Raw genomic sequence first — 12883 nt, 5'->3', positions numbered from 1 at the left:
CCGGGCGCAACCATTTTCCTGTTGAAACCTTTTTTTGCCACGTATCATCACTAACAGACAGGGAAACGGTTTGCGACTAAAAATAATAATATAATGTTTGCCCATAGAGGTCGTCGTAACATACATGCCAAAGAGACTTTCCAGAGAGAGAGTAATGATGACATTGTATGTACTACAGATGAGGATTTAGAAACAGCTATGCTCAAACTTGAGAAAGCATTAATACGGGAGGGAAAAGTATGGTGGGAATTAACTACATTAGAAACCTACTGTGCTGAAAAAATTGTCCCACGAGGTTTGAGGCTTGAGAAAATCCCCTCATTTGGTAATGAGTCCAAAGAATTTATGGACTCCTGGTTCAAAATCCTGGATGACTGCTCAATAAAATTGATGCAGCTAATCATTGATCAAAAAAAGGAAGAACTAAGTAAAATAGAGGGAGAGATAGCCATATATAAATCATTGATAGAACCCTATTCTAAGTCCAAAGAATATAAAGATTTAGAAGAAAGCATTACTATAATAATAGAAAGAAACGAAAGGGATCTAATGGCCAAAAAAAAGAAAAAGTTCTGGAGAGATAAGGACGATTATAAAAAGGGGAATCAGCATTGTATTACCAATAAAGAAAAACGTTTATCTAAAGTGGATTTAACAAAGCATGTGGAGGAGAACAAATCACCCCAGAGAAAAACTCCAAATAATACACGCAAATATAGATTAAGAAGAAAACCCCTAAACGAATATAACAACACCCCACGATCTCATCAAAATTGGAATATTCCCCCCAAAAATAGAGAGGAGGGAAATCAAAATAGATGGGAGGAAAATGGATGGGAGGAGAATAGGTGGGAAAGACCCAAAGAAAAAAGATGGAGGAGAAAAAATCACAGCCAAAATCAGAATTGGAGGGAAAACAAACCAGCTTGGGAATCCTCCAATCATCTTGAGGAAAGTAGAACCAATGACCACCATTTTTTAGATCGGAGACCCACCACTCCCAGGTACAGATAGATGGCCCTAAATTAAATCGGAAGAGGGGAAAAAGAGGTAAGGGGTCCAATAGGATAAAACGTAAAAAGAAGAGTCCTACTGTAAGTAATGTGGATGAGATATGTAATAGCAGGGAAATTGACCCCATTCCAACCGAGGACCATAAAACTAAAATAGTAAATTTAAGTAGCTACCAACTTACAAAAGATGAGAGCTCTTTGCTTGAAAAAGGCCTAAAGTTCGCCCCATCCAATAAGATTGACAAGTTTGATGTATATGTTGACCTCCAAAAATTCGTGAGGAAACTATCGCTCAAACGTTTTTTTGATGAAAAGAAATTGGGGGGAGAGACTGTCAATACCAGTGATGAAATCCCCACTGAAACCGTCTCCATCTTTAGGAAAAGGTCCACTTTTTACCCGACCCACAAGAAGGGATGTCTTGTGGAGACTTTTGAAAAATTAGTCAGAGATGACCTAGATAAAATGCAGATTAAACCCCCAAAAAATCTAAACTTAACTAAAGGGGAAAGGAACGCCATTAAAACCCTCAAGGATAATGACAGCATAATAGTGAAGCCAGCTGACAAAGGGGGCAGTATTGTTATTTTGAACACAGAAGACTACAATAAAGAAATATATAGGCAGCTGTTGGATAATAAAACTTATAAAAAATTGAGGGGTAATCCAACAGGAACAATTGCAAAAAAATTGGAGGTCTTCTTAAATCTATATACACTAAAAGGAGTACTCGAGGAGAAAATTAAAGAATATATCATTATTGATACACCCTCTATTCCTGTGGTGTATATTCTGCCTAAAATACACAAGAGTATGGTGGATCCCCCCGGGCGACCTATTGTGGCCGGAACTAACTCAGTACTCTCAAATCTGTCTCATTATCTAGACACTTTGCTGCAACCCTTAGTCCAGAAGAATGCCTCCTATTTGAAAGACACCCCGGCCACCTTGGATGTGTTAAGTAGTGTACAGTGGGAAGCAGGATACACTCTAGTGACGTCAGATGTGACCTCACTGTACACTATAATCGACCATACGGTGGGCCTAAGAGCTGTCGAGCATTTTTTGGACAAGGAAGGTACCCCTGTAGAGGAAAAGAACTTTATTTTGGAGGGTATTTCGTTGATCTTAAACAATAATTATTTTTGGTTCAACGGGGATTTTTATTTGCAACTCACAGGTACCGCGATGGGCACTAGGCTGGCGCCAAGCTATGCCAACCTATTTATGGCCAAGTGGGAGGAGGAGTGCATTTTTAACAACTTGCAGCTTGGCGCCAGCCTAGTGTCCTGGAAGCGGTACATTGATGATATTTTGTTTTTTTGGAATGGTGATGATGTCTCTTTAAACAATTTTTGTGATGGCCTGAATTGTAATGATATCAATATAAAATTAACCTTTGACAAAAGTAAAACCAATGTTAATTTTCTTGACCTCTACATTTATGTGGAGGGAGGTATTGTAAAAACCCGAAACTACGAGAAAAGCACAGATTGCAACTCCTTTATTAATTACAGTAGCAACCACCACGCGAACTGGTTGCGGAGTATACCTAATGGTCAGTTCCAAAGAATAGGTAGGAACTGCACAGAACTAGCAACATATGAAGTTCATGCAGATAAAATGGAGAAGCAATTTATGAATAAAGGGTACTGTGAAAGAGATATCACAAGGGCAAGGGAGAGAGGCCGTAAATCAGTGCAAAATGTGGTGAGTCTGACATCTGATGCCCCGCAATTAAGGGAAAAGAATATTAAGAGAGGTGTAAATTTTATTACCCAATTTACAAGCCAATCAAAACAGATCGAAAAAATCATCAAAAAGCACTGGGGCCTCTTAAAGAGTGATCCCATTTTGGAACCATTTGTCAGTGAGAACCCCCAGTTTATCTATAGGAGAGCAAACAACTTAAAGAATCTTATAGTCACTAGTGCCATCAATACACCATCTCCCCCCAACCCGATTAAATCGAAAGGGTTTTACCGGTGTGGCACCTGTTCAATGTGCAGAACATGCAAAAGTGACAGCAGAGTAATAAGTCAATATAGATCGGTACAAACTAATGAGTGGCATACTATCGAAGACTTTATTACTTGCAGCACCAAATTTTGTGTGTACATTATAGAGTGTTCGTGCCATAAGCAATACATTGGAAAGACCATAAGAATGCTTAAAACTCGCATGGCTGAACATGTGAGAAACATAAAAAAAGGCACGGAGACCCATAATGTTTCTTTACATTTCAAAAATGCGCATAATAGTGACACTAAGCATTTACTCTCATTTTGTGGAATAACTGTTGTCAAAGAGAACTGGAGAATCAATGATAGGGAAAAACGTCTGGCCTGTACTGAAATGAAGAAAATTTACTCGCATAAAACAATAGAGCCAAATGGGCTGAATGTAGCATTTGAAGTGAAATGTTTCTTGTGATGTAAACCATACTAATATTCTTCTTCTATGTGTGTTTGTCCCTGGTATAATATCAATGGAGCCGTTTATGTTCATTGCCACAATATGGAGGCACAAAGGACGGACACATCACAATAACATCTATCCCTATGGAAATATATCACCCAAAATGGCGACCGCAATTCTCCATAGAACATATGCGTCTCACACAGAGGATGTTGGAGGTCCGCGTCACAGGAAGCAGGAAGCGGACACCAGCTACCGAGATGGGAACCATACTACAGGTCGTTTGTGTTCCGTGTTGGAGACCGGAAACCTCGTCTGGTGCACCGGAAGTGACGTTGCGCGATACTGATAACCTATACAGGTGTGCGACGGAGGTAACGAAAATATGGACATAACTCCAGGAAAGGAGTATAAACGTTCCACACTGCATCTACGGTTTCTGCGATTATTTTATACTTATGTATGTGTACTTTATATTAGCAGTGTAGCCAGGTTGTGATGCTGTATTAGCTAGGTATTTAGGTGGGCTTAAGGGAGTTGGTTATTTTTCCACTCCGGCCCAGGTTTTATGAATTACGTTTTTAATGTGATCTGGGAGACAGGTATAAAAACCACCTCAGATCATATACACCTCACACCTTGAAAAAGGGCTGAAGCCATAGCCCGAAACGCGTTGGTGAGAGGAAGGAGACACACTTAATGGTGAGACCTATTGCTGTATTTCAACTGGCAGAAATTTTCTTAACCTGTTCCGGATGCAGGCAGAGAGAGTTTTTGGTCTCACACATTTGGAGTGTGACATTGCTTTTTAATACAACTTTTATCGTTTGTTTTATGTATACATCCATGGAATAAATATTTTTATACGGAGTATGCGAGTTGTGGAGACTATCCTTACCTGGAGAAAAAACAAAGAAACTGCTACGTGCACATAGGGCCTCATATTGAGGTGAGTGTCTGTTCATCAGACGTTTGATGTGGTGTTTGGTGATTGGACACAGAGGGTCGGGAGAGATACTGGAAGAATAGAATCCTGCCCTAAAGATACCTTTATGTGTAAATAGGGCCTTTTTATCAGGTCAGTAATATTTATGCTGAGTGTGGAAAAGGCAAGAAACCACAGAGGAAGTGGAAGGGAGACCATCTCTGTATCCGCATAGAGATACCTTTATGTGCATATAGGGACCCCCACGGAGGTCAGTAGGAGACCCCATTTTTTAGTTTTAAAGATTAAAGAGGACAACAATCAACTTCTTTACCAGCAAGTAGATTCTGCTGGATGGTTATGGGACAGCGCTGAAGTGTATATTCAATTGTTTTTTGCGTGTTTAGAACAATGTTTCAGCACCCGTGGTGCTTTTATCAAGAACGGGCGCTGAAACATTGTTCTAAACACATTGGACCCAAGTGCCGCCATAACCGCCTGCTATACATTGCCGCTGTTTCACACAGTAGACACGGGAGGGCACCAGGCAAAGTTTCTTCAGAACCCAGAGTGCCGGGGACTTGATGTACATTACATATATATATATATATATATATATATATATATATATATATATATATATATATATATATGAACAGCAGTGTAGACCCCTGGGCATAGCAATGTATTGGGGCCTCTACCTATCCTCCAGCGGTAGGGGTGGTGGTGGGGGGGGGGGGGGGGTGTGTGCTATGAGCGGAAGCTACTGTGTACCCAGATTTAGTATAAATACAAATAAATATTATCTTCCTTTTTTCACAAATACATACCACAACAAATTAATTACAATAAATCTAAAAGCTTGAAAACGGTGCTAATGACAGATTGCCTATTTATTGTAAGCATTTTACTATATCCTTATCTATTAAATAATACTGGTGAAATGAACAATTAAATACATTGTCCCCAGTGTATATTTTCTCAGGAAGCATACTGATTTATACAATGTGTTCCAATTAATAATACTGCCATCTAGAAATAAAATCACAGCTGATGACCCATACAACAGCATAACAATGGGTATACATCTCTTAGTCATGTATTGTGCAGTTCTTTGGCTGCTCTCTGCTATTAATGAAGCAATCACTAGTTAGAACAAGCTGACAGGCAGTTCCACATTGTAAAGTGTAATAGCAGACTTAGCCCTCACCATCCAGTGTTGAATTCCACATGAGCATCAAAAAATCCAACAATTGGTGCACTCGCCGCCTTCCAGCCTTGAATCCGAGCTCGAATTAGTCCTTCCCGCCTGGTGTTACGAACAATTTTCACAAGCCCCGGGTACCTCTTATTTACATATTGGTCCAAGTTAAATTTTAGTTCAACTGTTAAGCGAAACAAAGAAATAGTTCAATGATGCAGTCTGTTTTTAAGTTGTTGTTTTTTTTTGTTTGTTTCATATAAAATTCTTCCTTTCTGCAAAATGTTAGAAATTTGGTTGAATGGAATGAAAGGGAATATAGTAGGGCCCTTATTCAGCTCTGATTGCAGTACACATTTGTTCTCAAAATGGGCAAAACCATGTGCACTGCAGGTGGGGCAGATGTAACATGTAAATGGAGAGTTACATATGTGTGAGTTATTTTGTTTCTGTGCAGGGTAAATACTGGCTGCATTATTTTTACACTGCAATTTAGATTTCAGTATCAACAAACCTTACACAAATTTAACTCTCTTTGATCATGTTACATCTGCCCCACCTGCAGTGCGTATGGTTTTGCCCATTTTGAGAACAAATTTGTACTGCAATCAGATCTGAATAAGGGCCTATGTGTGTTAATCTATGAGTGAGTCGTTAAATTATAACAACTGAATAAAGAGTATATTGCAAGTAAATATAAAGCTAAATACATTGATCTATATCATATTACATATTGCGGTCTTCATAACTCTACATATTTCAGTGAGTAAACGAGTTCAGCAAACAAATTTACAACTTAGTCAATTATTAATATTGATTGTTAAAGGAATCCTGAATTTATACTGAGAATATCTAGCAGGATCCTTACAGATGCATATCCTACAATTTGGCCTGCTGTAAGATATGCATATTGCTCATAAAATATTTTTGTGAAGCCTCACTTATACCCTTTTATCAAGCCCACATCACACCAATATGTCCTGTAGAAATCTCAATTCTAAACTCTTGGACTGATGCAGAGCTAAACGCATGAGTATAAACCAAAGAAACATACCGTAGAACAGAAGATAAGAACCACTTGGACAATCTAGTCTGCCCTAAACACATGTACATGTACAAGCTTACCAGGGACAAAACTAGGATTTCCGTAACCCAGGGCAAGGCAGTCATTTGATAGCCCCTTACTCCCCCCCCCCCCCCCCCCATTAAAAGGCATGCTACTGAATAATCGCCATAGGCTTCCCGCTTTTTTTTCTCCAACAGTCTCAGCAAGGGCAGCAATCAGAAAATATGGAACCTTTGCTAGCTGAAACCAGCACTGTGGCACATGCTCTCCTACCATTGTTAAGGCCCTACACTTACACGCTAGGGTTAATTTTATTGTTGGGAGTCAGTTAACATACCATTATAATTTTGTGTTGTGGCAGGAAACTGGTGTATCTGGAGTAGGGATGGCCATGGACCATCGATGTTCAGAAAACATCAATGGTTTATGGTCGATGTCAAATAGTTTTGACACCGATGGGGGAGAACCAGATGGTTAACGAATAGTTTTGTTTTTGCTTATTCCACAAGGTGCCGGGACATGAAGCATAGCTCCACCCCCAGCACCCATGAAGCACTGCCCCCGTATTCTGATTGGTGCACAGGCCAATCAGTCAAAGACAATGGTTGACCATCGATATGTAAAAACATTGATGGTCATCCATTGCATAGTTATGCACCATCGATGGCCAGTTGCACTTTTGCCATCGATGGCAAACATCGATGGCAAAGGCAACGATGGCCATCCCTAATCTGGAGGTAACCCACACAAGAACGGGAACAATACAAAAGAAAGCCACTGCTAGGATAGCAAAATAAGGAAAAGAGGATGGCCAATGAAGCATGTTATGGACCAATTTTTTCTTCTTTGGTTTATCATACAGGCTTCTTGTTCACTATCAAGTAGACCAAAGTAAGATTCCTCAGTGTGTGACATTAACTGTCAAACACAAAGGAGACAATGCAATTGTCTGGAGTCTTGCTGAACCCCAATTTGGCGACTTGCACAGAGTGATTCGCACCCTAATCTAAAATATCTACCACACCATTTTGCAGTACTATGCAATACCCTCTGTTCCACAAATAGTTGCTCAAGGGTTAATATTATAGCATGGCAATGGCCCAAATAATACCCCAGGCTATTTCAGAACTAGATAGCAATTACCTAGCACAGTCTCCAGACTTAAACCCCCATCAAGCTGATCTGGACAAGGTGCAAGTAAAGCAACCTCCAGTACAACAGTGTTGGGAAGAACAATATTTGATATCCATTGAAGAAAGAATGCTACAAGTGTTTTCAATGGTTGTATCTGAATATCCTGGGGACTACTCTGATGAGTCACTTATTTCACTTATTTCAATTACATTTCATTAAACAAAATGTTCAATGTTTTCATTTTTTTGTCTCAAATTGTTTGTGTTTTGTGCTTTTATTTCAGAGGACATTGAAAAAATGTACTTTGTACATTTCAATAGAAACAAGTAAAATGGTTCTGCTCTAAAACCTTTTGACCGGTAGTGTACTGAGTGATTTGCTGCATGCATGAAGCATATTTCAGTCTACATGAGCTTGCATATCTGGGCCACAGTTCTGATTTGTGAATCCTTTCCATCACAGATTCTGGCCCAGTTCTGATCAATGGGGACGTACTTGGTTAATAAGTGGATGTCCTCAATACAGAAGCCACATAGCTACACAATGCTTCCTTGATGCATATCTTACCTTTTGGGTATTGTAAGTATGAAATATTAGAAACAATTGGACAACTTTTCTTGGTTATATGTAATATGTAAGTGTTAAGTTGTATTTCTCAGATTTTCACCACGTTGTGGTGCATTATATTTCAGTAATCATCAGGGCCATACTGGCCATCTGGCACTTCTGGCAAATGCCAGAAGGGCCGAAGGTCTTGTGGGCTGATTTTGTGCAGACTGGGCACACAGCTGCTGGCTCCGTTGAGGTGTAGGAAGATCCGGCTTCAACCACACCACCGCCGGATTCCTCCTCCTTATGAAGCCATGCGGGTAACGTCATGACACTGCTCGCCCCCACACGCACATGTAATACCCCTATGTCTTATGTCAGGGTCAGGACGGCAGCAGCTCCAGGCAGTGCCAGATTAAGCCTTTGGAGGGCCCGGGGCACTTTAGACAGGGGGGCCCTCTTGCACTTGTCATTATTGGCTTCAAACTGCATGGGAGAATATTACACTGTCAAAACACAGAGTAAAGGCAGTATAAACTTGGGGATATATATATATATATATATATATACATACATACATACATATGTATATATTATTTTCCCTGAAAAATACATAGGGGCCCCTAGCTAGAGGGGGGCCCAGGGGTACTGACCCCTTGTGCCCCCATTATAATCCGGCCCTGGCTCCAGGGTCAGGCAGTGTCCCCGCAGCACTTGCCAGTGGCTTCCATGGCTGACAGCCCCCCGGTGGCGCCCGGCAGCGGGACCAACCCCTCACACTCGGCTGCAGCACCCGGCCGGACTCAGGGACAAGGTCCCGGCGCACAGCCTCACCTGACAGCACCCGGCCACAGCACCTGGCGGCAAGAGGTCCCGGCCACAGCACCTGGTGGCAAGAGGTCCTGGCTCCAGCACTGCACAGCATCCAACCTTCTCACCGCCATCTGCAGATGGTGGTGAGAAGGTCCCATCCCCAGTGACAGAGAAGCGGCACCCCCAGAGGCTCAGGACACTTCTGGTCCCTACAAAGGCACGTGAGTTGGCCAGTGTGGCCCTAACTTGCTCCCCTCCAGGAAAACAGGATAGACTCCCAGACAGCTTCCCTATAGATAAACTTACACACAAGATACATGCATTTGTGTTGATGTGTAACTGGGCATTATGGTGTGTAGCATCATGTGTAGTAAGTAGCACGATGAGTGGAATCATGTGTAATGGGCATAATGGTGTGTTCCATAATGTGTAATGGGCATAACGGTGTGTTCCATAAGGTGTAATGGGCAGTGTAATGCCTCTTTTTTGTGATGCCGTACCTCCTTTTCATGAGATCATGCCCCCTTTTTGTCACACGGCTACTTTCTGTAGGTGGGCCTGTGTGCTCAAAATGCCAGGGACGATTTCTGGTCCCAGTCCGGGCCTGGCAATTAATAAAGCACATACAAGTCTCTCTAGTAGTAATATGCACAGCTACAGTATATAACCTGGTGGTTAACTGAAAATCAAGATATGGGCCCCCATTCAATTTGAATAGCATGTACAAAGCTGCTCACAACAGCTTTACAAATGTGATCCATAGCAATGCAAATGCAGTAGGAGGAGTTAAACACCTCCTTGTCTGCATTTGCAATCACAGAACTGTGACCGGAGTCGCAATTGCGACCATCGGTTGCGAATTTCATCTGCGACTGCATGGCCAGGCTTCTTACAAGGTCAATAAAACTATGGGGGTTATTTTGGTTCACTCCTTCTGTCAAATTCATTCTTATGCCTGGTACACACCAGAACGATCCTGATTGTCAGTAGATCGTTAGCAGATTGTGTGATGGTCGCACGATCTGTTGGAGCACACAATCTGCTAACAATCTGCTAATGATCTGCATCCAATCTGATCTCAATCCAATCTGAGTCTGTATCCAGTTAAATGGATCTTTTACAGATCCTACCTGCAGCAGGTAGGATCTGTAAAATGACCAAACGACAGCGGGGACGCGCATCGGGTTGGAATCGGATCTAAACATGCAAAAACATGCCCAATCTACATACAATCTACATCCAATTGGTCGGAATTGGATCCAGATTGATGGAATTGAGCCCTAATCGTTCTGGTGTGTACCCTATATTAGATGGACAAAACCATGTGCACTGCAGGTGGGGCAGATGTAACATGTGCATAGAGAGTTAGATTTGAGTGGGGTTTTACTTCAAAGTGAGATCTATATTGCAGTGTAAAAATAAAGCAGTCAGTACTTTCCTTGCACAGACACAAAATAACTCACCCAAATCTAATTCCCTCTGCCCATCTTACATCTGCCCCCCCCCCCCCCCCGCAGTGCACATGGCTTTGTCCATCTAAGAAGGAATTTGCCAGAAGGAGTGGCCCAAAATAACCCCCATGTCTTGTGATGCAGTCAATGGTCTTGCCACTTCTGAAAAATGACCAATGATCTCACCGCTCCCAACTGACTGTGTCTGTCAACCGGGCAGAGGCATTGGCAACACTGCGATGCAACCGCAGAACCTGTTGTGTACATGTGAAGGGTCCTGCACATGTACAGTTTCCCAATGATCTTGAAACTGCGCTACTGATTGGGGATGCAATGTGAGGGCCATACTCCTTCACAAACCTGGTAAAATGACTAATTTTCTTGGAAAACTAATAACTTATTATAAAACAAATATTTTAGCCATTATAGTACTTTTAATAACATGTATTAAAGTACAAATCTAGTGCTATCTCTTTTTGCCATATTTACTGTATACAGACAATGCCGAATGTTTTGGGACATGTTGAGAATAACTGATTTCTGTAGTTGGAAATCCTTTTGTGTTTTGTAGCAGAAGTCACTTACCATTGTCACTGTTGTCATCCACTAGTACGATCTCTTTTAGGAGATGAGATGGGGTGTGGTTGACCACACTGTGCACGGACCGTAGGATGACGGACAAAGCTTCATTTACAAAGATGAAGACCACCGCAATCTGAGGAAGGTCATCAGGGTAACTCATCAGCTTACATCTGTAAGGGTGAAATGAAAACATAAAGGAACACATTTGATGATGAACAGATTTATAACAAACAACATAGTGCCTGTACCACAGGAATAAACTAATCTCCTCCACGTGGAAACCTGTTCTATGTCTCGGGGTAAAAGGGTTACCATACCAGGGAACCTAATGACTGTAAAAGCTGATTCACAGCCCAGAGGACTCCTTATCGATCCCTCAGATAAACAATTACAAATTTATTATAAGTTTGTATATTTTAATGTTACATTTTAAACCGGTTATGCTGAAATATGCAGTAAAGGAAAAATAAATAAAGTTACAATTCCAGTGGAACTAAGTGTAGAAAAGATTAGTAAACAGATAGATATATATAAGCACAACTGCATTTATTTTGTAACCACATAATACTGCATCTGAATCACAGCCTGACCTCCACCACGACATCCCTCCACCGCTGGCAAGCCAATACTTTATCCCCTCCACAGCCCCCTATTATTTAACAAAAAAAACCTAAGTAAGCCAGCACACCAAAGCTATGTTTCAGCAATAGGAATACAATATTTATTGGCAAATAGAAGAACAGCTTAGCAGCAGTGTGCTCGGCTGAATGAAATGAGTCAATGATATGGATGACCTGACAGCATTTTCAGTGCAAAAGCATCTTTCTCAAGGGATGTGATAAAATCAATAAATCAACACTCACCCGCATAAATACACCCCTAGGGTACAGACAATTGAACACACATGAATTTAATATTGTACTACTACAGTAACTATCCCATAATACTGTACAGATAACAGTTCAGGGCATAGTGGATGGAGTCTGGACAGGCATCTCATCCATAAACACTAAGATACACTGTCTGGCTGCTATGACAATAAGTCAGTAGGAGTTTATTATTAAGATGGGAGTTCTATATGTTATCTTCTATAAGGTGCTAAAAAAATAAGTAGATTCTGATCTTCAATAGAACTCCTATCTTACTAAATAAATCCCTAAATCATCTACTGTTGCTTAAAAGCAAAACAATAGGGGCAGATTTATCAACGATTCTTGTTATCACTCATTACGAATGTTAGTGGTGCTCCAGTCAATCAGCTAACTGTCATGAGTTTGAAATCTGTCAGGAACTGATTGGCTGGAGGAACATTTAACATTTGTAATGAGTGATAACAAGAATATCACTTGTTGATAAATCTGCATACAGCATAGTACAATTCTGGGAGCATTCAATTTGTTAATACTGACTCAGTTGCATGCAATAAAGTATGACAGGCAATAATGCAGCATTGGCACATTATTAATTCTGATCTCAGTCTGGGCGACGATCTCAAGAAACTGCTACGTTTTTGCCACAAACAAGGTGTGAACATTAAACATGAATTAGTACAAAATGTTATATTTATTGGTGACAAAATAATATGGCTTTCTCTGAATCTAGAGTTCACAAATGCAGTGGTTGTGTTCATAGGCCTGTGCACATTGAGTGTTAGGGGTGCACAGGCACACCCTAATGCTGTGCCCACCTTAGGAGCATCTCCCTTTCGCTAGCAATACCAGCAATACCTTT

General features: G+C 41.0%; 1 protein-coding gene across 1 annotated transcript in view; it reads right to left on the bottom strand.

Annotated features, from left to right (window-relative positions):
- The window catches only part of GALNT9 (polypeptide N-acetylgalactosaminyltransferase 9), a 274101-nt gene that overhangs the window by 147777 nt on the left and 113441 nt on the right, over nt 1-12883 (bottom strand). Inside the window, exons 3-4 of the mRNA XM_083150046.1 lie at nt 11156-11322; nt 5567-5741 (exon numbers count right to left, since the gene is read on the bottom strand). Coding sequence (XP_083006172.1) covers nt 5567-5741; nt 11156-11322 — 342 coding nt within the window. The remainder of the gene's footprint in view (nt 1-5566; nt 5742-11155; nt 11323-12883) is intronic.

Source organism: Crinia signifera, chromosome 1 (assembly GCF_055691185.1).
Source record: "Crinia signifera chromosome 1, ASM5569118v1, whole genome shotgun sequence".
Lineage (NCBI taxonomy): Eukaryota > Metazoa > Chordata > Amphibia > Anura > Myobatrachidae > Crinia > Crinia signifera.
This window is presented reverse-complemented; position numbering and strand designations above follow the sequence as displayed.